This window comes from Tympanuchus pallidicinctus, unplaced genomic scaffold (assembly GCF_026119805.1).
Source record: "Tympanuchus pallidicinctus isolate F22 unplaced genomic scaffold, pur_lepc_1.0 scaffold22, whole genome shotgun sequence".
In the NCBI taxonomy this organism is placed as follows: Eukaryota; Metazoa; Chordata; class Aves; order Galliformes; family Phasianidae; genus Tympanuchus; species Tympanuchus pallidicinctus.
Window position 1 is genome coordinate 25,288,292 of NW_026294739.1, and position 24,333 is coordinate 25,312,624.

At 51.7% G+C, this 24,333-nt stretch overlaps 1 protein-coding gene across 2 annotated transcripts in view; it reads right to left on the reverse strand.

Moving 5' to 3' along the window:
* Window positions 1-24,333, reverse strand: part of JPH3 (junctophilin 3) — a 41,236-nt gene that overhangs the window by 12,998 nt on the left and 3,905 nt on the right. The window contains exons 2-3 of one of the 2 annotated variants that reach the window (XM_052685691.1): window positions 14,475-15,252; window positions 1,592-1,708 (exon numbers count right to left, since the gene is read on the reverse strand). In XM_052685691.1, the coding sequence (XP_052541651.1) occupies window positions 1,592-1,708; window positions 14,475-15,252 (895 nt within the window). The remainder of the gene's footprint in view (window positions 1-1,591; window positions 1,709-14,474; window positions 15,253-24,333) is intronic. The other variant, XM_052685692.1, reaches the window with a different exon arrangement.

The window sequence follows — 24,333 nt, forward strand, 5'->3', positions numbered from 1 at the left end:
TTTGGGTTGATGGCTTTCCATCCCCCTGGGATGGGTGTCTTTCCAACCTTTTGATGTTAATGGCTTTTCATCCCCTTGAATTGATGGCTTTCCATCTCTTTGGGGTGATGATTTTCCATCCCTTTGGACTGATGGCTTTCCATCCCTGGGAAACTTACTCCAGCATCTTCTGGACCAGTTCTTCCCCATCAGATCAGCCCAGGAACAGCAGCTGCTTGGGGGTTCGACCCGGGCAGAGTTAAAGTCAATTACATTAATTAAGTCATCTCCAATCTAAAATATTTGCAATGCCCACAAAGCAGACAGAGCGCTGACTGCTGCACAGAGGCGCAGGCAGGCTTAATTGTTTGTAATGCTCTCTAAGATGCTTGCAGAGAGACGGCGTCGGAGTGAAAAGCAGAATTATGATGATCTATACGTTGCATAATAAAATACATAAGTATTCCCAAATAAATGCAAGTAATCCAGTTAGTGCTCGCATGACTTTGTCACATACTAAATTTAACAGCTGTCTCCTTTATACATGCCTGCTGCTCGTGGCGTGCACTAAATCTTAATTCCCCAGCTAATTGACTTTCTCTCCATGTAAAGCAGTTCTTCCTCCACAGGCACTGATCTACTCACCTTTCTCAGTCACAGGTGGGGATTTTGCTGGGGTGTTGCCCAACTCTGAAACTGGACAGTAGGTCAGAGGGGCTAAATCCTAGAAACCACAGTCAAAATAAGCTTGAATTTGTCCCTTTGTTGCCTAATCCTGCAATGACCACGCTGGAATAATGCCGTTGTTTGCAAGGACTTGATGCCCCTTGCACCTCATTTCAGCCGTTAGAAGTTGTGCCTCTGCTGGAAGATGCTCCATTAGGTTTCCTCTGCCATTGATGGATGAGTGTGGGAGAAGGATCCCAAGGTAATGGAAATGGGCTCAGTATCGACACACACAAATGCAAAGGGGCTTTGGAGGATGGCTACAGCTTCTAAATCTCATCTTAGCCCACAGAGCATCCAAACAGGATGGTGTCAGAGGCTGGGAAGAGCCAAAGGGGGATGCTGGGGTGGATTGGAGCTCCTGAGACCCATGGGTCTGTTCTGATCCACGAGCGGCTTTGGGCTATTGCATTTATTGGGTTTTGCCAAGCTGACTCACTGCTCTCCTAGACCGGGCGTGCGATCAAACTGGCAGGAGGCACTGGCAGAAGGCAGGGGGAACAGCAACCAAACATTGCTGCAAATCTTTGCAGATCTCTTGCGATTCGGCCAGAAGTGACAGGGGAAAGGATAATACCTGCGAGCGCCTCGTAATGCCAAGTTTATCGGCTCCGGTTAATCTATAAGAAGCTGGAATCAACTGATCTGAAAGGAAGAATGTGGCTTTTCAGGAATGCCAACAGCGACTCCTGCTCGGCTCTGTATGCACTAAGAGCTGAGAGGGCTTTTGCTGCAAAACCGACGCTCAGGGCTGGGTTAGCCATAAAGGAGTGAGCTTTTGTTGGGAAGAAACAAAGGAAAGATAAGACCAGGCAAGGCTTGAGTGGTGTCTATGCTAACAGAGAGCTCTGGCAGGAGAACAAATTTAGACTGGAAATTTGTGGACCATTGGAAATATTTCTGGAATGCAGTCTGATCAGGAGTGGTAAAGGTGATGCTGGGGTTCATCAAAGCGAGGGCTGACGAGAGAGCCATCCTCCGTGCTCCTTTTTCCCTGGTGTTCCTGTAAGGAAAGCAGACTCTCTTCTGAGAAAAAAAGAAGTAACAGACTTTTTGAGAAAAACCTGTCCGGGGCCAAAGGCAGTTGTGTGGAAACTGGGAAATTTGCATCGTTTGTGGCTTAAATGTGACGAAGAATCATATGGGCAACATTTCTGAGCAAGGAGGGCTCTTTCCCAAAATTCATATGGCAGCTGTTGCTGGGGAATTCCATTTCCTTAGCTAACAAAGCCGTCCCTTGCTCAGTGGGATCCTGGCACGCCAGGGAATCACAAAACTGCTGCTGTGCTGCTTCTGTGTGTTGGGGTGGAGACGGCCAGCAATTCCCCCACGGCAGAAAGCTTGGCTCCCATCGGCATCTCCATCACTGCCCCTTGAACTGCCCGATCCTACAGCAAAACGGTGTTGCAATATCTGACAGTGCTCAGCTAATGATCAGAACTGTTCCTAAGGCCTTCTCCTGCGCAGTGTTTTGGGGCCTGATGAGGAGCTCTGCTTGCCCATAGGCACACACAAGCAGTGCGGATGGAGCCGGCAGTGAGCTCATCACAGGCCATAATGAGCAGCCTCAAGTTTTCCTAAGGGAGCAGGCTGGCTCCATTGGATTCACTTTGTCTCTCAGGTCAATATGTAATCAGGCAGCTTTTGTGTTTTGCTTTTTTTTTTTTTTTCCCCCCCTCCAAATGCATCTTTATCCTCCTATTGGAGGAACGTTTTCTCCCTCCATTACAGAGGGTCATGCATTTTTTCAAATGGCAAAATTCAATTAACACAAGGTAGCTGCTGGAAAATACTTTGGGGAAAATTCAGTGAGAGCGTTTCTCGGTGCACAGAAGTCTCAGGGCTCTGCTTTCCTGTTTGGTGGCTGCCTTGGGGCCGACCGCCCGCGTGCACAAAGCTTGCTTGGCTGCAGCATGCTCAGCTGCATTGAGTTGGCTGGGGTTGTTTCACACTCCCATTAGCACAGCTGAGAGCAGGATCTGGCCCTAATTGCAGCAAGCTGAGATGCACTGAGAGCTGTAAAGCAAAAGTCCCTGAGTGATCAATGCCAGTAAACCAACCCTAGAGCTGAGGGAAAGGGGGCGAACACCAATGCAGCCCCAGTCAGGGCAACCCAACCCCTGCCTGGGACCCGCCTCCACCCCAGGGCTGCCTTAAACCCCGATGCTTGGCCACAATTCCCACTCTCCTCCACGGGACAAATGGGGACTGAATTATTAATAGCTGCTGCAGACTGTCTGGCTTCTACCTCTGCGGGAGCACGGCTGATTTAGGGCAGAGCGTGGCCATGTGGTGCTGCTGGGGAGGGCTTCAAACCCATCTTCCATGCCTGTGCCCACAGGGCTCCGGCTCAGCATCCTTTCCCATCCCACATCCAGCACCCTGCTGGCCCTATAAGACCAGCCCCATAGCTGGGGTGGCTGCGAGCCGGGGCTGGGCTCTGTCTAGACGTTTCCTTCAGGGAGTTGAGAGATGGCAGCAATTAACAACCTGTTTGTTATTTTCACTATCTGGCATTTATTGCCCCGATAAAACCCACTCTTAATTCCAGCTTGACTGTTTTCACAGCTCTCCTGGTTGGGTTGTTATTGCACTAGGCTTGCCTTGAGTGATTTGTGAAGGCAGTAATACAGTGCCGGTGTTCAGGGGGTGGAATATTAGACTCACCAATTAGCTATCTGCACATAAATTCCCATTTACCTGCTTATCACAAGCATATCTGCCTTGCCTGCTTCCTCCATCTACTTTTTCCTTTACCATCCCTCCCCTGATGCTGGAATGCTTAATCAAGGAGCAAAAAGCAGCTAATGTGACCCCCTGACATGACGTAATGCAGCCAAAAGCTTCTGTAGCCAGACAAAGCAGGTGCTGTGCACAGCAAGGGGAGCACCTGGCTGCCCAGCTCCAGCCCAAGGAGATGAAGGAAGAACCCACCAAAGCTGCACGTGCAGCCCCCTGGACCCTGAGCCAGATCCTTCTCAGGGCAGGACTAAAAAGGCTGAACGCCTCCATCCTCTCCAGCTCACCTTATTGCCATCATCCCAATTCAGTCACAGGGATGCTTGTATTTTTTTTTTTTTGTTATCCCTATCAGTGCTAAACAATAAGTGCCAGCCTGGCACAGCGAAATAGATTTCAGAGGGCTGGGGCATATGGAATCATATAATCATGAAGGTTGGAAAGGCCACTAAGATCATCTAGTCCAACCATCAACCCATATGGGGTGGGTGGACGGCTCTGGTACCCAGTGGCAAATTTACCACTGTTGGCCAGGATGCTCTGCAGTATCCTTCCCAATGAAAGGACAAGCAGAACAGGCCGACCCATGCATCTCTCTCCTGGTGGATTTCCTTCTTTTCCTTTTTGCTCCTGGCAAGGGCAAAGTGAATGGATCTTTCACACCCAAGACTGTGTGCAAGCTGCTGTGAGACGTTATTTACAGCTCCTGAGATAATTAACATCTGGAGAGGGAGTCTCATCTCCTGCCATCTGTCACTTGTAATGAAGCTACAGAGGATGGGGGTGAGTGATGAAGCTGGGCAGCACCTGCCTGTCCTGGCGCTTCGGTCCTACTGGCCCAGAGCTGCGTGCAGGAGTGGAGCTTTGCCTTGAAGGAAGGACAACATTGATGGAGAATGGAGACAGGTGGGAATAAATCCAGCTCCAGGTATGGAGTTTCCCATCTTCTTATAAGCTGGAAACATTTCAGATATGGTATGACTGTGGCATAGGCTGCCCAAAAAAGCTGTGGGTGCCCCATACCTGGAGATGCTCAAGGCCAGGTGGATGGAGCTACGGGCAACCTGACCTGGTGCCTGGTTCAGTAGTTGGCAACCAGCCCACGGCAGGGAGTTGGAACTGGATCGTCTTTGATGTCCCTTCCAACCCAACCGTTCTGTGATTCTCTGCTTGCAGCAACGCTGGGAGGTTCATCAGCTGCTGGAAAATGATGGCAGGTGATGCAAGACCTGCAGGAACGCATTTGGAGCAGGGTGTGGGAAGAGTAGGCTTCAAGGAAAGGGAAGAAATGGGCAGAAGAGATGCGGAGATGTTCTCTTCTTCCAATCACTGTGGGTTGGATGGGGCAGGTTTCCATGTGTTGTGTTTTTTTTGTATAAGTACCCAGGTACATCATGGAAAAGGCCCATTTGAATGATGAGAGGAGAAATGGGAAACATTAAGCTCCCTCTGGTCCCTGCTCTTGTCGAGTGCCTGCAGACAGCCGTCCACGCACACATCCCAAAGGCACAAGCACTCCTCTAACCCTGAGCAAAAATAGCACGTTACAAACGATCCTGCCACTTCCAGGCAGGAGGCAAAACAGGTTGGAAGAAATCACTAACAACCCTTGGCAAGAAAGAGAAGAAGAAAGAACCAAGAAAAAGCAAACGAAGGCACAAAAATCTCAGAGGAACTTGGGCTCTGCTGGATCCTCTGCACACTGCAGATCTATACTGTCTGTATGAAATGCAAAAACAGAGCAGCAGAAAAGCCCGACATCGATGCCGCATTTGGGTGGAGATTTTTAAATGCACAGCAGGCCAAGTTAGAGCTCCCAAAGCAGCCATAACTCAGCCTGCTTGGACACGTGTAGCATTTAGTTTGGCTGTGCATGCTGCTGACTGTAATGACTCCAGGCTGGATCCAGCATTCCTATTGCAGCTCTCTGTCTCCAGGCGAGCCGGCTCCAACATGGCACCGCTTGGGGCCTCCTCCATCCCTGTGCATAGGGGCAGCTGGTTGTTTTGGGAGCCACCACGGATTCGACAGGTGGCAGAGAATCATAGAATCACATAGAATCAGAGAATCATTAAGGTTGGAAAAGACCACCGAGATCATTTAGGCCAACCATTGACCCACCCCACTATGTCCACTAACGGTGCCCCCAAGGCATGACCACGGTGGGGCCGTGCAGGGTGTGGATAGGGGGCTTGGTGTGATGCCAACCATCCACCTGCAGGTGGTCATGCCCTGCAGAGGTGGGATCAGGACTGGATCACCCCAGTCAATAATGAAAGCCAACCTTCTCGAGATAGATGAAAGGTTGGTAGGAAATCCTGGCTTAGTGGGGACCTGGAGGATGGCTGCCCTGTGCTGCAGGTTGAAAGGGTTTGGTGGACCTTCAGCATTCTTCACGAGAAGGCTCCCTAAAACAGCCCATTCCTCCCCATCTTTCACACTGACCTCCTCAGCTGGCTGATGGCACACATGGGATGGAGAGTGGGGTAAAAACTCCAACGCCAGAGATGGAAAGGGCAGAACAGAGAGAGGAATTCAACCCCGGCATGGGCACAGGGAGCTGGGGGAGCCCCTGATTGGACTCCAGGAGAGCCCCAAAGCCCATCCATGAGCCATTGGCACAGCCTGGCCCTTTGGGACATGTTGGAGACTTTCCCTACAGCTGAAGGAAAAGCACTTGGAAGAAGAGAACGTGGGGAAGTCCAGCAAAAAGTTCCAGGTGAAGGAGAAGCTTACGGGCAGGAAAAGCAGATCCATCCATTTAATTTCAGTTTCATTTTGATGCCCGGAAAAGAATGAGTCAACCCAAATTCTGAAGCAAAACGACAGAACCACGAGGAAAAAGCCTTTTTTTCTTTCCCTAACCCTTTTTACCCCTTTTGGGTTTTGGCTGAATTGCTTTGGCAGTTTCACAAGTTTTGGTCTCCTCAAGCAAAACAGACATTTGGCAAACAAGATTCCCAGGCAATTTTTATATTTATTTTGTATATATATGTTATTATATATATATATTATATTATTTTTTTTTTCTGCTGTGGGAGCTCCTGAAGCCTGAAAGACACAGCATGATGTTGAGCTCAAGAGCCATCCTCTGCCTGTAGGATGTGATTGAGAGGGATGCTCTGTGACGTGCCTCTGGCCACACAGCATTGCAACCAGCCAACACTCAGCAGAAACCCACCCACACCGCAAAGCAAACTGCAATAAAGCTTGTCCAGAGCCAGCAACAGACTTGTATCACTGAACTTCATATTTTAGTTCCAGCACAGGCTGGAGCTGGGCCAGGACATGGAGCTGACACGGCCCTGGCAGTGCTGACGGATGCTCTGCAGCTGCTGGAGGAGTGGTGTGAGATATCCGGCCTCATCCTCTGGGATTTCTCTGCTGCCTCCAGGTCTGTGGGGTGGGGAGAGCGGCTCGTTTCTGTGCAACAGGGCAGGGGACTGAGGGATGGACTGAGATGGTCCAGTACTTTGAGTGATGGGGTAGTAAGGCTGTAAGAGATGCTCAGAAACCAAACAAGCTGTGATGGGCACAGCTCTTGGTACTTCACTGGGATGGAGCTGGGGGTAATGGGAAGCCAGACAGTGCTGTGAGGGACGTGACAGCATCATCTCCATCTCCACAGCCACCTCCAGCTCCTGCTGACTGTATAGCACACAGGACCCCCCCCCCTCTCCCCCCCAACAGCATCCCATTAACCCCACTGCTTAATGCCACCCTGGAAGGTGCCCAAGGGGACAGGGACAGGGTGTCAACATCCCCCAGCACAGCTGAGCCCTGCACAGGGTTATGCTGAACTCAGATCCACAAAGCCCCACTAAATGCACACCAGACACTAAAACACTGCAAAATATGTTGCATCAGGATGCTGCCGGCAGTCCCCACAGCTCCGTTCCCTTTGGGGATGGGAGGAGGGATAAGGCTGTTGGGTGATATTTCCCATCCTTTATGTGCTGCCTGAAGCTGACCCATTATCGTGGGTTCCCACAGCCCAGATGGGACAGGCAGGAAGGAGAGGGACCCATGTCCAGCCCTGTGCAGCTGCTCTGGGGCTGCCCAGACCCTGCTGCTGTGCGAGCGCTGCCAGCTGCAGCCCCAATGGCTGTTGGAGAGGAAAAAAAAAAATAAAATACACATCTTCTGTGTTGCCACAGCAACGAGCAGCTCCTGCCTGCCTCAAACTTCAGAGCCCACCCAGGAGATGCTTTACTCCACAGATGTGCACCCCAAGCACCCCACACCATCCTCTGGTTGGGATGCAGCCCCTCGTCACGCCTTGAGGATGGCAGACAGCCCCAGATCTGCTCTTCCCCTAAGGCAGAGCCCGTGAAAATCTCCACTTAAGCAACTGACATACAACAGGGGAAGGGATTCAGAGCTCGGGGGAGAATCTGGGCTTTTAATTATTGATGTTTCACCTCTGTGCTGTGGTGATGAGAGACAGAGCAGACAGACGCAGGCTTATAGCAGAGAAAGCATTTCTAGGATCCAGGTGAGTTGCAGATCCCTGCCCCAATCCTGCCCCATGCCTCTGGCATTGGAAAAAGTGCCTTCCAGGGCTGGAGCATCCCCCAGGAGACAGGGAGAAAATGGGGAGAGGCAGAAACTGCTGGGGAATCCCAGCTTGGAGCCCAAGGTGGGTAAAAGAAGCTGATTGAGGAGGCTGTGTCATCACTAAAAGGGGATTTTAGGATGCTCAGCACCCTGAAGAATTGGGACCTTGCTTAGTCACAACTTCAAGGGGATAATCGTTGGATCCACGGGTTAAATCTGCCAGGGATTTCCAAGGGGGGAAATTCACTTAGCGAGGTCTGTGGTCCAATCCTTTAATTTCCTGGATTAGGGAGGCAGGACGGTTTGTTGTTTGTCCTGCATGGACAAGGAGACACAAATCTCATTCCTTTAGGATTTCCAGATTTGGGCAATGGTCCCCCTGCTCCTCCCGAATTCACATCTTCGAATCTCTGCCAGTGGGGACAGAGATCCTTAACAACACCCACAAGGAAAACATTCAATATTTTTGCCCGGCTCTGCGTTTTCATCTCAGCTGCACTCCTGATATTGCTTTTGCCTCACTCCAGAAAGGAAATAGGGCTCGGGGCTGGGGGAGCATGGGGGTTATGGGGGGGTTGCTGCAGGGATGCACAGGGGTGGGAGGCTGGGGTGGGAGCAGCACAGCCAGCAGGGATGTGTGCCAGGGAGCCAAAAACGAGAGCTGGGAGATGAAAAGCAAGCAGGCCTCTCTCACAGGATGGGAAGGCAGCACTGGGGCTTGCTGCAGCATAGGGACACCCTACAGCTTGCGTATGTGGCATCTTTGGGGTGCACCACACAGCAGCTCCTGTGAATCGGGGGGTAAGGATGCCACAGCTATATGCCACACTTGAGCCTGCTGCAGGATGTCCTGTGGCCCTGCCAGCTGCTATGGTGAGGATGAGGAGGGAGGAAGGCTCAGGGGCTGTGAGCCAGGCAGCTGCGCAGGGCTGGGGGAGGGGGGAGGTTCCTCCCAGAGATAGCTGAGAAAAGCAACCCTGTAATTTTTTTCTCATTGAGCAGCGGCAGAAAGGAGAAGCAGGGGATGGCTTTTGGTCCTCGCTGGCTTTTCTTCCTCCCCCCTCCACCCCCTCTTATGAAGAAGTGCTGCTTCACCTGAAACTATGGGGTGGCAGCACCCTGCTCCCTTCCTGCTGCCATCAGCATGAAGAAGAGCCTTCCCCATCCTCCTCCTCCTCACCTCCTTCCATCACCCTGCACAGCAGAGGCAATGCCCTGCCCTGCCTGCCCTATGCCCCATGTCAGTGGAGACCCACATGGACTGGGAGGCTGCAATCATCCTGCACTGGGCTCATTCTGCCCCTCAGCTCAGCCCATGTACTAAGCTGGTAGAAGTGTTGGATTAAGAAGCAGGCAGGTGATCTGGGTGCCTGATGGGCTGCTGTGCACAGAGGAGGAGGAAGAGAGGGAGGAGAAAGAAGAGGAGGAGAAGGCAGGCACTGATTGAGCCCCCATGGGATCACTTCTTGGGATCACTGCACTCCTAATCCTTCATCTCCCCCCCCTTCTCCATGTGGTCCCATGGCAAAGTGCAGCCAGCTCTCCCATTCTGAGTCGCTCCTTCATCCTGCATTCCCCAAAAGCCATTCCTGCTCCACTGCTGCTATGACAGCCCCTCCAACTGCACTTTGCCAGGATCGTGGCTCCGTCCTCGCCCTTCCTATGCTATTCCATCACCACCTGGCAATGTTGGAAAGGGTTACACAAACCCATCCCACACACCTGCATCTTGGATTTGGGTTGATTCAGCTCAGTGAGAAGAGAAAGTGGTAGGAACAGTGAAGAAGGGAGTCAGGTCATGGCTGAAGAGCAGCAAAGGAGAGCAAATGAGGGTTTGTTTGTTTATTTGTTTTTTAAGAGGGATTATTTGCAAAGCACTGCTCACCCAAAAGACAGCCAGCTCTCCCCATTCATACAGTGGGTGCTGCACTCAGCGTGGTGGCAGCTGGGGACACACTGCCTGTCCCTGCATGAGCGTGCTGTCTGCTCCTGACTTCTGACATAGCTGCAGCAAGGTTTAATGCCTTAAGTCCTGTCTGAGCAGGAAGTTATTAGATCGCACTGCAGGAGGATTTAAGGCAGTCACGATGCGGACAGTAGGGGCTGCAAGAGCTGCGGTGGGTAAGGATGAGATGCCCTGGGGCTGTCTGGGAAAGAGGAAGGCAGCAAGAAAACAGACTGCTGCAAAGGGAATTACCCCTGCCCGAAAGGTCACCTCCGTCCATCCCCTCTGCTTTCATCCCTGTCCTCTGTCCTCAAGGAAAGGATGGGGAGTGTGGACAGGGATGGAAGATTCACAATGGGCACCACACAGCACCACCAGTGGCCCTGTTGATCCCAACGAAGGGGCAGTGGTGATGTTTTCTCCCCGTTCAGCTTTTCCCATTCCAGCTGCCAGCTCGTCCCACCATCCCTGCCAGAGGAAGGGGACGCACACAACCCTTTGCACCCCACATCCTCCCAGGCTCCATCCGCAGCAAATGGTGAGACAGGGCCAGGAGCCCCTGCAGGAGAGCCAGCACAACCCTGGGATCCAACACAGCCAAGCACAATCACAAAGCTGCAGGCACAGACCTGAGAGAGCATTAAGCAGCATCGTTTCGGCTCTGCGTTCTGCCGGGGGTGACATTACTGCAACTTGAAATGTTTGGGATCGGAACTGCCGCGTCTATTCTTTTCTGTGGCTTTTGCCTGGGCTGCATTTCCATTTTCTAAAGAAAACACCTGCTTGGCTCAGACAACCTCCTGCACTTTGTTGCTCAGCACTCTGGGGCTCTTCTTGCCTTGCTGCTCCCCTCTGTGTGCCAGGTGTGGGGCACACGCAGAGCCCCAGCATCCTCCTTTACCCATCCTTCCTGGCTTCATTCACTTCTTTTTTTTTCCCCCTCCGCTTTTACTTTCTGAAGTTGAATGACACCACGCTAATTTGCAGCCCGATTCCTCCTGAGGACGTTGAGCTTAATTATATTTTTCTCATCGTTAGCGAATGGCTAGGCTATAATTACACCTGGAAGCACGTTATTTAGGACTAACCCGAGAGCAGCATCCCCTCCAGTGCTACGGGACCGTGAGTGTGGAGCTGAGCGCGTCCCAGTGCTGCCCATCACACCAATGCCCATTTCTCTGATGGAAGTCCAACCTCTTCCTCCAAAACTCTGAAATGGAAGAGCCTGCTGGCTCAATGGCTGGCTGTTGTGTTTTAGCTGCCCATGGCACACCGGTGCCTATGGACACGGTGGGTATCAGTGTGTTACTGGGGAGATGGGGTTCCTGTGTCTTCAGTGCATCCTTCTTCCAAGTGGGCTCATGCCTGGTGGGGAATGAAGCACAAAGTGGACACCCAACACATTCATTGTAATGGGGCAGAACGGGGCTCCCCGGATTGGAAAAAAACAATAGCTCATATTGGGGAACACTGGGGAAGAGGAAGGCAGGAAGAAAACAGACTGCTGCAAAGGGAATTACCCCTGCCCGAAAGTTCACCTCCGTCCATCCCCTCTGCTTTCATCCCTGTCCTCTGTCCTCACGGAAAGGATGGGGAGTGTGAGCAGGAAGGATGGGGAGAAACATTTGTTTTCCAGCCCTGAATGCTGCCTCTTCTCACCCAATGACTTTACAGGAGCAGGAGGATAGAAGATGTTCTTTCCTTTCTAATTGCGTTAGGGAAAATTTAGGAGAATCATCTACAGAACCTGCAAACTGCTCCTGAAATGAGCTTACATTTCTGTGTCGCAGATCACACTGTGCTTTGTGCAGACTGAAACAACTTGAAGAATCCAATTTACTTGTCTTCAGCACACTATGTTTTTAGCCTACTTTCCTCAGGAAATGGGGCTCGCTTATGCGATTGTGCTGTTTATATATCTATACGCCATCACTCCCACACTAATAACTTCTGAACGTGTTGGCCAATTCCAACCAAATCTGACAGAGCGGCTGAGTTTTCAAAAATACTGAATCCTCACAAATTTAATGAAATCTGTGGGTGGCCACATATTTTTCCCCCACCGAGGGAAAGGCTGTGCAGCGAATTCAGCCACATTATTAGACAGGAGAGCACACACATTCACGTGCACACACATACAAAGCCTGTCCTGGAGGTTGATGGAAAGCTAGTGGCTCTCGTTGGTTTTACATGTGGAATATTGCACCCGTGAGCCCCAGAGGGCCAGAAACAGCCCTTTGCCAATGTACCTACTGCCTATTTTGTGCTTTTATTTCAGCTCGGACAATGCAATTTGGTGAGGGCACTGCAGGGGAGTGTTGATCCATTTAGAAGCTTGAAAATGAATCATGTTAATTACGTGGAAGCCTTTCTAGCTGGTCGTAAAACCTTGCTGTCTTCTGCTTCTGCATGCTGGGGTGCAGCCGAGAGCATCCGTGCAAGAAACTATTACAATGGGAAAGAGCTCAACAAGAAAGCCTGTGCATTTCAGACAGAACAGGTTTCCTGCTTCCCACCTCCATTTGGCAAATTGCAAACACCAGAGAGTCCCCAGCACCTTGAGTCTGCACAACACCGAGTCCCACTTCCTCTGTGCCTCCAGCAAATCCTAAGCCCCGCAGGCGTGCTTGAATGCAGCCAGACAGCTTGGCTCTTTGCTGCTAAGTTTTGGGGCTTTGACATGAGCCATTAATGCAGGTGGAAGGATGGGCGTCATGCGCAGATGCTACCCCAGCACTAATGCACTGCACAAGTCACGTTGGAATCTGCCCATCCCCATCCCTATGTGCTGCACAGCAGAATCAATACAGGGCTTTTCAGCTCCCCCACACACCAGAGGCAATGTTTGTGCCATCAAAAGAGTAAATCCTGGTGTGGCCACGCTTTCTTGTGTCTGTTCTGGAGCAGGAAGGGTAAAGCCGGGAGGCGGCAGCATGGGAGGAAGGGGTCACGATGCTCGTGAGCGATGCCAAACTTGGGCTGCATCTCTGCTGGGGTATCCTTGAAGCACTCCCATTCATTTATTTCTTTGCAGCTTTACTAATGACTAACGGGGTCTGCTGAGTGGCCCTAAATCCTATTTGTCCTTTCTCTGAATGCACACACGGTCATGGGTTCCATGTTCCCCATCTGATATGGGGGCAGAAGGTGTTTGTGCCCCAGATGGATCTTATTTTTCCTCCTGCTCCTCTCTCACAATTAGAGGTGGAGCCTTACATGCCGACAACTCATTAAAGCATTTCCAGCTTGTGGGGGTCACATCTCTCCCAGCTCCTGCTCTCATGGCGTTCCAGAACTGGAACCACCCGGGGATGCCCAGGCTCTCAGAAAGGATTTCCATTTCCAGGGTTCAGCCCACTGTCTCAGAATGTTCACATTGTCTCATCACACAGAAAGATCTGGTCTTTCCTCTGCTCTGCAGTCTTTTCCCTACCTGGCATTCGAGTGGGATTTATTTTTTTTTAAAGCTTTGACAACAGCTTGGTCCAACATCAGCTAGAAAACATCAAGTCCAAATATGCTCCCCAAGCAGGCCTGGGAGTCTCATTCACATTGCAGATCAGTCATCAGCAGACATGCTGATAAAGATTTCAAGTGTGACACTGAATACAAATGATCCAGATCCAACAATTAATCCAGCACAGGAGACTGAGGAGCTGCCTGATTTTTTTCCCCAACCACCACTGGGTTCTACGTGTAGCATTTGGTCAGAAAACAGAAAGAAAACCCCGTGCTTTCATAAACCACTCCCCAAAGTGCTGCAGAGATCCCTGATCTCAGCTGAAGAGCCTTTCCTCTTCAGCTCACCTCTCTTCTGGTTGCTCACTGCAGCTCACCATGCCCTATGCACATTTTGGGAGCTGGCTACAAGGCACTTGAGTCGGACATAATTTTAAGCTAAACTAGATATCACCCTGTTGTTTTTTCTTTCCTCCTCTTCTGCTGTTTTTCAGCCATATCTGATCCCTGAAATGGCACAGACCATCCTTAGGGTGGTTTCTCTGGGCTGTGTCAGAGAGAGGATCTGGGGAAACAGCACTGCAGGAGCCCTTCTCCTATCAGGCTGTGGAGAAATGGGGAAGACAGCCCAGGACCTCCCAAGTGACAGCTGCCTGTCCCACCCAGGGACTCAGCACCCCAATCCTACCATGCTGCAGCCACCCTCACGTGGCTCTCAGTGAGTGCACTGCTCCGGTTGACCCTCTATTGCTGTTTTGGGATAGTCGTGCACCCTCAACCTGCTTACAGTGAGCACGAGGGGCAATTCAGCCTGGATCCATCCCGTTTTTGAGAAGAATCCACAAAGTTTACCCGTGCGTAAGCACGAAGGCTTGGCTTTGCACAGATCCAAGAAGCAAGCCCACAGACGCAGCCAAGGCTGCACCATCAACCAACACCCACCTCAACATCCCCCAAGCCTCCAGCACCACAACGCCTCCCCCAAGCAACGGCCCTTAGCCTCTATAAGACACAAACCTCCTCCCACGTCCCCCCGCTGTCGCTGGGGCCGAGGTGCCCCGATGCCTACCTGGAGGCGGCGATCTCCGCTTTCTGCTTGGCGATGGTGGCCGCTCTCTCGGCCGCCTCCACGGCCCGATCCACCTTCTCGCGGATCTTGCTGGCCCGCAGCGGGATGAGGTTCTTCCTCTTGCCACTGACCAGGACGTTCTGCTTGTACTTGCCCTCCTCCTTGGTGCCATCGGGGAAGGTCATGCAGCCGTAGCCGTGACGCTTGTTGTTGGCCCACTCGCCCTCGTACTTCAGGCCGTCGGAGCGCTGGCTCACCCCAAAACCCGACCGCTTGTCGTTCTTCCACTCTCCGACGTAGATCTCAGTGGTAGTGGCATCAATGTCGTCTTCGATGACAGACAGCTCAGCCTCGCCCTCGCCCAAGCTGATGGTGGAGTTGATGTCGCTGGCGGTGGAGCTGACTGTGCTCATCCCGGCCTCGCTGCGGAAGGAGCTCTGCTTGCTCCGCTGGCTGGCCAAGGAGCTCTTGGACTCGGACTTACGGAGCTTGAGCCCGCTCAGCAGCGACCGGCGGAAGATGCCTTTCTTCTTGCTCTTGAGGATCTCGGCATCGCTGTGGGCCATGAGGACAAAGCCACCTCGGGACACGGCGGGGCTGCCAGCCACCGCCGGCGAGGAGTCGGGGTGCAGGGCCGTGCCATTGGTGTGCTCGCTGCGCAGGGAGTTGATGGACGTCCTCAGGGGTGACCTGATGACCGCAGCCATGCCGTAGGGAACGCTCTGACGGACGCCGTACCCCTGGCGCATCCCTCCGACCCACTGGCCCTGATACGTCCCTGGGGAGGCAAAAGCAAAGAGCGGGTTCAAATTTTTTCTCCAAAAGTGTGGTGACACGCTGGGACGGCTGCCCAGGGAGGTGGTGGAGTCACCGTGCCCGGAGGTGTCGCAGAACTGTGGAGGTGTGGCACTGAGGGACACGGTCAGTGGGTATGGCAGGATGGACTTGGTGACTTTAGTGGCCTTTTTCAACCTGAATGATTCTGTGATGCATCCTGTGGGAAGGAGTAGCATCAGCCTGCTTGAGCTGCTATTGTTGGGACCTGTTATTATTGGGAACGTTTGGGCTCTGTAGTGGAAATGCTACGTTACAGTCTGAAGCAGTGATGAAGCACCTGGTGGGAAGGCAGGGCCAACCCAGGGCAGCTCAGGTGTAAGCAATGTACCTGAGTGATTGGAAGGGCTGAAGGCAGGATCCACCCCTTCCCAGAACTCATTTAAGGATTGACAGTGGAGATGAGGGCATCTCTTGCTGGAGATCCCTGCCTACTTGAAGCCTTCAGAAGGTAAGCAGTTATTTTTCTTCATATCTGTGGCTGCTGCATTTGGGCTTGTTCTCAATTTGCAAGAGCCAATGGCTTTGCCACCCATTATAGACTCCCAGTAGCAAAGTGCAGCTCCGGATCCCAACCCCGTCTCTACAGTCATAGTATCCCAATGTGGGAAGAAAGTAAAATATCTGAGTCAATTTGCAGGGGTGCACTTAATCTGTTAGGAACCAGATGAGGCGCTGGGGCAAACGGAGCCTTCTTCCCCTGGGCTGCCCTATAGATCCAGCCTGAATTTGGAAGAGGAAAGTGCAGGGAGGCTGGGATTGTCATCCAGGAGCAGACTCCATCCCGTCTGCTGCCGGCAGTGGTGAAAGCAATTGGTGTATTACCATGTATTTTTTTTTTCTGTACATCATGCTTTCATCCAGTATGCAGCAGGAGGGAGAGGCTCTATAGAAATAAAAGCCTCATGGGGATATATCTGTGTGGTTATTATTCTCAGAAACGTGCCCCTGCTTGAACTCCTCCATTTGCGTGGGCACTTGCTGGAGTTACCTAACTGGCAGTTTGCTGGGATGCACGCTGCATCTTGCTGTGCCTCGGGTTAAAGCCATCCGTGCTGGAAAATGGAGCCACGAGAAACCAATCCAGGTAGGAAAACACCACCCAAGCACAATCAGCATGCCCTGTGTACTGCAATGTGTAGTGGTAATCTGCTGCTTTCCTGCCCTGGGGTTGCAATCCCATCCCGTTGGCACGCTTTGTCATGTTATCCCTATCGGTTGAACTGCACAGCTTGTTTTTATTCTTAGGTCAGCTTTAATCTTTTTGGGGCTGTCTCACAATGCAGTGATTCACCACCTGGCTAAGCCCTCGCTGGGTGGATTTGCAAACCCTGGGCAGGCTCTGAGCCCAGCCCGGGGCAATGCCAAAGTAGGGTCCAGCACTGTGTGGTATCGGGGCAAGGGAGACTTAAATAGCCTTAAAATAGTGCCCCTCATGTGAAACAGCCCTGATAACAACAGCCCAGCAGATCCCCTCTGGCTCAGACTGATAGAGGCTTTCCATCCTTGCTCTGCGTGAAATGCTCTTTGCCCTTAGCCATCAGTACCTGTTGGATCCTCCTGAGCTGGGCAGTGGCTTGCCTTTCCCATCTGAATGACAACTTGCACCACCCTTCTGCAGGTTTAAAGGCATTTTATACACAGGGAAAAGAAGGGAGTGGGTAAGGCTGCTGTCTTTCCCCAGCACAGGCTGTGGTTCCCTGTGTACGCCCCCAAAAATGCTTTCTCCAAGCAAAGATTGCCTTGGAGAAGGGACACTGGGAGGATTTGCTCAGGATTTATAGGATTAGAGCTGGGAGGGAGACAGAGTGCTGGGATTAGGACTGGCACCTGCAGGGCAGGGTGAGGAGCAGAGCTTGGGCACAGGGCAAACAAGGGACAGACAGCAAGACAGACAGCAGGATGGACAGCAGGCATCTTGGGGGGGACATGGGACATGTCCTCTGGTTGGATTTGAGCATGTGGGTGAGGAGCAGGGAGAAAAGTCCTTGCGTATCATCTATCAGAGTCTTCAACCTGGTCCCCAGCCCCAGGAAGCTCCCAAGGTTTCCCCCTCTCCTTGCAAGCCCATGGCTGGAAAACCAGGTTAAAATGAAGCACTGCAGAGCAAGCAAGGCCCTTTGCTGAAAGCCAGAGATGGTGGCAAGGAGCAGAACAAAGCAGGCTCGGGGCAGGCATGACAGCACATCTCAGCTGGAGCAGAGGCAGCAAATTGGTCACAGCAGGTTCCTGCTGCAGCAAGGCAGAGGTGCCCAGGAAGCTGTCATCTCTGCATGGCCTTAAAACCTACTCCTAAAGCTGCACGACTGCCAGGAGCAATCGCTGCATCTGCTTGGCAAGGTTAAGTTTTCTAAGCAGAGGATGCAGGGATTTGAGGAGAGCTGCTCCACCGGCCAGCCCATCCTGCTACTGCACTGCCAGCATCTCAGAGCTGCTCCCAGCACAGCAAAACCCAAACCTCACATCTGCCTCCCTCATAGGTGGAGGATTGCCAATGGGGATTGCCTCCCTGACGGCCTATGGGACATCTGCATATCTTTGTGGACACCTCCAGATCATGGAGCTGAGTTCCCTCCCTCCTCCCTCTTTTGACTTTATTACCTCTTAAACCCCTCAATATCCCAGGATTTGGCCACGAAGGCTGGAAGCTCTCAGAGCTATCTGATCTGCATTGCTAAGCACTGTCACCTCCTCCCCTTGCACCACCTGGCTTAACCTCTGCCCTCTCACATTTGCAGATGTGTGCACAGAGCTTAATCTCACAAGGAGCTGGGAGACTCTTTTTTTCCCTGCAGAGGAAACAGGATTTTATTGCTTTCCGCTCTCTGTGCCAGGATGGACCAGCCATGGCTGTTTTGGAGCTGGGGTGCTGCAAAATGCAGTGGGACTAAGGATGTAGTGAGACAAGCACTTCTGATGAAAAAGGACCCAACCTGAGCTGCAGAGCACCTCCAACCTCAAGGATTGCAGAGGAAGCATAGGAGGCAAAGCATCTACTGCTTGCTGTGCTAACACAACCAAAGTCACGTCCATTTCTGTAGCTCTTCCCTTGCTATCAGCTCTTGCAAAGTGCTTCCTAAAGCACGAATTGCATGAGATTAATGGGGTGATTACACAGGGGGAATGCAGCATTCCGAGGGCTGGGTGCAAGACATGGATGAGAGCAGATGCACAACATCTCAGTCACCGCTGCCCTGCTGAAAGGAGGGACAGATCCTGCACTGCGAGTGAGAATTTTGTCATAATTTATCATAATGGCAGCAAAATAATGGCCCATGGGAATAAGCAGAGAGTTGTGTGCTGACTTGCAGTGGATTTACCCCAGGGAAGACTTCTTGACTCTCAGAGCAATTACTCTGGCAGGACTTGGCCCAGAACAAGGCAATGCCAAGAAGAGTGGGGCTGCAGGCACGCACATGAACACGTCCAGAGGGGATAACCTGAGGCTAGAAGAAAATATATGAAGTCATCCTAAATGATGGCTCAGTGAGAATACTCCTCCATCAGAAAAAGAAGCTGGGTCGTGAAGAAGGAAACGGGATCACAGGGAAGATGGGGAAAGTTGGGAGGGGATGGAAACACGGAGAGAAGATGGGTGATGCTGTCATTGGCCACTGGCACGTGTGGTTTGGAGTCTGGTGGATTCTTGGCTCGCTCCCCTTGGAGAAAGGCTGGCTGCTTTCCAAATGGCTTTTCAAGCTCCCATGGGAATTTCCATCGCCCTCAGGACCGTGTGGAACCACAAGGAATAAGTCCTGTTGCTGAATCTCCAGCAGCTTGGATGTTGTAGAGAAATGACAAGCACCAAAGAGTAATCTAATTTGTTGCAGTTATTCAGCGCTTTCTCAGCACTTGGCTCAGGAAATGGAAATTCATTCTGGGAAGAGCGCAGGAGTCTGCAGGAGGCTCCTGTTGTCCCCACAGAGCCACCAGACGCTGGGGTTGGCCCTACAGCAGGGCAGGGAACCTTGCACCTCACAGAAACAGGAACCCAGAGCAGAGCCCTCACATTCCCTGCTGCAAATGGGATCATGCAGCAGCACTCCTGCAATGTGGATGGGAAGAGGGAAGACCAATTTGATGGTTTTTTTTTTTTTTTTTTTTTTTTTTTTTCCAAAATGCTCTGGAAGGAGCTGAGGCACTGCAGACACCAGGAAGAATGATGTGTCTCATCGTTTGCTTCTTCATTTGCCTCTTCATCTCTGCCAAAGAGTTCTGGGGGTTTTGGCTAAAGGAGAAGACTTGTCTCTGTCCCTGTCTCATTGGAAGTGGCAACAAATGCACAGCTTGGTGTTGCCATGCAGAGAATGCCACCAGAAACCTCACTTCATCAGTTCAAGTTGGTATCTCCTGCCAGATTATATCAGGGAAGGAGAGATGAATGCCCCCACTTGGCCTTTCTAACCCAGATACAATCTATGACAAGAGGTGATGGCAAGGAACCATCCCCCTGTTGGGGGGGAGAGCCTGTATTGCTGCCTGCTGCCCCAAGCCAGGGGGCCACCTGTGACCCACAACCTCATCTTGCTGCTGGGGAAAGCCATCAATATCTCATGAAGGTCAGCAGCAACGTCCAAAGTATCCCAGACTTCAGACAAATAAGCAACGTTCAGACAAATCTGAGGTTTCCTTAGGATCCATCCGAGCAACAAGCAAATGATGGAGGGTGCCAGGGGTAAGATGGGCCGTCTGCATCCCTGTAGCATTCACAGGGCTCCCCTGGGCTGAAGGTGGAACTGCCTGCTTGACCACAAACTTGGTCTGCCCGCAGTGGTGTTGGAAGGGGACAGGACATCCGGACCTATGGGGCTGCAATGGCTGCATTTTCTTTCCTCCTTCCCTCCCTCCCCCATACCCAAGGAGCTGCCATGTTGCAGGCTGCTGAGTCCTTTGGCTCTGCTCCAGGAAAATCATTAAGTATGAGCTTTAGGGATTGCAGACTGCTCTCTTGCTTTCCCCCAAACCAAACCCGCCAGCTCGGTGTCAGCAGGACAAAGCCCTGGCAGGGGCAAAGCACAAGGGAGCTTTGTGTGCATCTGCCCTGCCTTGCTCCGCTTCACTTTCTCGCATTGAGAAATACAAATAGCTCAATTTTGTGTATCAGTCTGAGGGATTTCAGGTGAGCTTAGCTGCCTGGGCTACTATAAAACGCAGGGCCATGCCCAAAGCATGGCCAGAGCCACCTGGATTGGATGGCTGTGTTGGATGAAGGCTGTCACCCAAACCTGCCAGCCTGTTTCTGCAACTCAGCGCAGCTCTGAACTGTGGTCTGTGCTGTCCGAAGCGCCCGTCTGCTGCTCACAACCCAGCAGAAGCAATTAGGAATTGTAAATTGCTGGTTTATCTTGTGAAGGATCCTTCCTGGGATGCTCACCCTCCTCTCTTATCGCTGACTAACACCACGTATTAATTAAAGGCATCCGATGGCAATAATTAGGCCAATCTCTTGAATTCTGACACAGAGAAAGTGGAGAGGAGAAAAGAGGGTAGGAATACTCCCCAAGGATGTCCAAAAACTATGGATATGTGGCACTGAGGGATGTAGTTATGGGCACGGGGGGGGTTGGGGGGGTGGGGGGGTTGGACTTGGGGATCTCAGAGGTCTTTTGCCATGATAAAAACATGGAGATGCTTCTGCTGTGGCAGCCTGGTGGGTTGTTTGCTGCAGATACGCTTGGGTAAGTGCTTATACAGAGGAGGATAGAAGGTATGGATTTTTGAGTATGTAAATATGATCTGCAGGCACAAACACGTGACAGATGTTAGTCATTGCTTAATGTGAGGCTGGGTACAGGCGTGCAGGATGGGCACAGGGAGGGGAAAAGGGAGAGATGGGATAGGATGGGAAGGGAGAAATGCTTCAATCTGTTGGAACTAAGACCAAACCCTGGCATTGCCAACGCTGATGGAGCTCACTGTGTGCATGTGACAGCCACCACCTTTCTTAAAGCAGCAGGTCCTGCAGCCAGGTGAAATATAGCTTTAGAGGAGTGGAGAACCCGAAAAATAGGTTTCCAGTTATCCTAAAAGCGTGGTTATCAGCCTTAGAGAGCAAGCAAAGCAGCAGCACCCAGCCCCAGCTGGAGTAATACAATAATTTTAAGGAGGCCTGAGGCAGGACAGCTTTAGCAGGAGGGGTGGGGAACAAATCACCGTATAGCTCAGCACCTTCATTATGGCTAATGTGCTCCTCACACAAAGCAGAGTGAAATTGAGCTAATGCTAAGGCTGCTAATCCCCCCATCACGTAATCCTCCTCACAAACTCTCTGTTCTCACCCCATTTCTCAGCAGGGCTCACGGGACTCAGAGCTGCCTGCTGCAGGATGGGGTTTGGGTGAACCCAAGAGGGTTTGGTGGCACTACATGCACTTATCAGCCCCTCAGATCCCCAAATCCTTCCATTTACTGTGCAGTTCAGAGCACAATGAGGGTCTTTGGTACATCCCATCCCTTTGGGTAATCAATGCTCAGTCTTTGCAGCACCAATATCAACCCCCCAGATATAAGTATTTTCCATCCACTTGCTGGTTATAACTGATAGTTATTCAGCTGTCTCATAAGATATGCCCCAACCCAGCACTGTCCCCTCTAGTATCGTCACCAACGCTGTCCTGCCTGGCTTCTACATCATCAGGTAGTGTCTATAGTAATGCAGGTCATCCATCTACATCAGTATTCCCTGATTCGAGACATTCAAGTTTAATCAGGTTAATTTTAAAACCATGGCTTTTTTTTTTCCCCCCCTTCTCCCTAACAGAAGGCATTTTTAGCACTCAGCTGCTGGTTTCCAAGCCTGTAAGAGTGACTTTTCTGCAATAGTCTGGGTGGGAACCTTGCTTCAAAAATGAAGCCGAAACATCTTACAAAAATCACGTGATACCACAAGCTGGAGCTTTTAGAGAGAATGTTCTGCTCCAGGAGCAGATGTCACACAGCCCCACGGGACACCGGATCCCTCCCTCTTGGCACATGCAAATATCCCATCGTTTGCCTTAAAAACGATGAGAAAACCCAACGCAACCCATCCTAATGACCCCACGGCGCTGCTCTGCCCCGCTTCTGCATTCTTCTGCAGACCTCACTGTTGAAGGATGAGACCCTGAGTCGCCATAAAGGAAACAGTCGTTGTGTTTTGGAGTGGTCTGCTCTGGAGAGAGGAGCTGGGCTCAATGATGCTCATGGATCCCTTCCAACTTGGTGCGGTCTGTGTTTGTATGATTGCAGGGCGATGCGTCCCAGCCTAAAACGCTCGGATGGAGAACTGCCCATGTTGCTCCTACAGGGTGATCCCAATGAAAAGAGTGAGGAGAGTCCATATGGCCGTGAGTTAACAGAGATAATGAAGGTGAAGTGGTGAAAGGGCAGCAACGCTGCACATCAGAACTGGAGGGGTCCCTGTTACGGTCGTGGGGAGGTGTGTTGTGGGGCAGATTGATCTGGAGGGTGCTGTGTTTTCCCCTGAGGCGCTGCAGGCCAGACAAGGCACCAGAGCTGTCTGCCAGTTCCTGTGCCCTGTAATTTCTGTGCCCTGTACTTTCCCCTGGGGCCAAAATCCTTCTTCTGTCCTGAGCAGTACCTGAAACTAAGCAGCGTGTTCCAATGAGATCAGTAATTACCATCAGCCCGAGTCATTTATTTTTAACGAAGCTGGTCAGAATCTTCATTTTGTATTTTGGTTCATTTTTTTTTACATCCCAGCATTTCGATCACTGCTCTCCTATTGTCACCATTGTATCCCTTTGCAGGCACTCTCAGAGCCAAGCCCAGGTTGCAGGATGCTCTGCAAACCAGAATGAGCTCTGGGCTGAGAGCTGTGCCCCCTCCCTGGTCCTGCAGCATCCCCACTCCATCTCCGTGGTCCCTCTGAGCCTCTTTTTGCTTTTGCACAGTAATTCCCATTTGCATCCATGGGAAAGTTCCCAACGCATGTGCTGAGAGCACCTGGAAGTGTCAGCAATACCACTGCAGGGGTGAGATGGACGTGGAGTTGTGACATGGGATGTGGAGAGGCTGCTCCCACCCCATCGCAGTGCATAGCAGGAAAATGTACCAGCCTGGGCCAAGAAATCCCACTTGCCTACTCACACGGCACTAACAATGAAAACACTAATTATATTTCACTTATCTATCAAAGGGATGATTCAAGGAGGTGAGTGGGCACGGAGCATTACACAAGATGAGCCCCGAGGTGTGACTGCCCATCCCTTCTGGGTGGCCCTCTCAAAAAATGTGCATGGATCACACAGGTTGGGCTGGGGGAGACAACTAGAGGGATGGGGAACAGCTATGGGGCATGGGGATGGGAACCTGGTGCCCAAGGACTGGATGGGCTACGGAGGCCTCAGAGAGAGGTTCCCCCATCCAACCCCTTCCCATTGGGGCAAACAGGGAGGAGAGAATGGCTTTGCCAGGGCTGAAATGGGCCCCGGCTGCTCCAGCAAAGGCAATGCAGTGGCACTGGATGACATTGCTGCTCACTCCAATGAATGCTTATCTTGATAGATGCTCACCCCGCTGGGTGCTCAACCTTATCACCCTGATGCATGCAGCCCCTTCTACCCAGTACCCCTGCTCTTCAACCTGCTACCGGCTGGGCTGAACCAGGCCCAGTAAATGTGCTCTGCAACCCCAGCATCTAACAAAAGCAATTCTCAGCTCTTGGTTTATATAATATCATCCTACTGCTGGATGGGACAGGAGGCATCGAGCAATTTTGGCAGTGGGACAAGGGCGCACGGATGGGAAAAGATGGTGCACACGTGTGCCACAGATGCACAGACATAGGCTGCGTGTGCAGCGATGCCAGGGAGCTTCAGCACAAAGTGGTCTCCTTGAGAGGGCTGTGTTTGCTTATTGGTGCCCCATGCAGTTTTGCTGTGCATGCAACCGCTCGGCTCAGGGAAGCAAGTTTGCATGGGCATTGGGCAGAGAGTGGGGGGCAGAGCATGTGAGTGGGGGTCTGTGCATGGAGTGGGGAAGCGGCGTGGGGAGCAGAGGCGTGTGTGCACGGTGCTGAGCGTGGC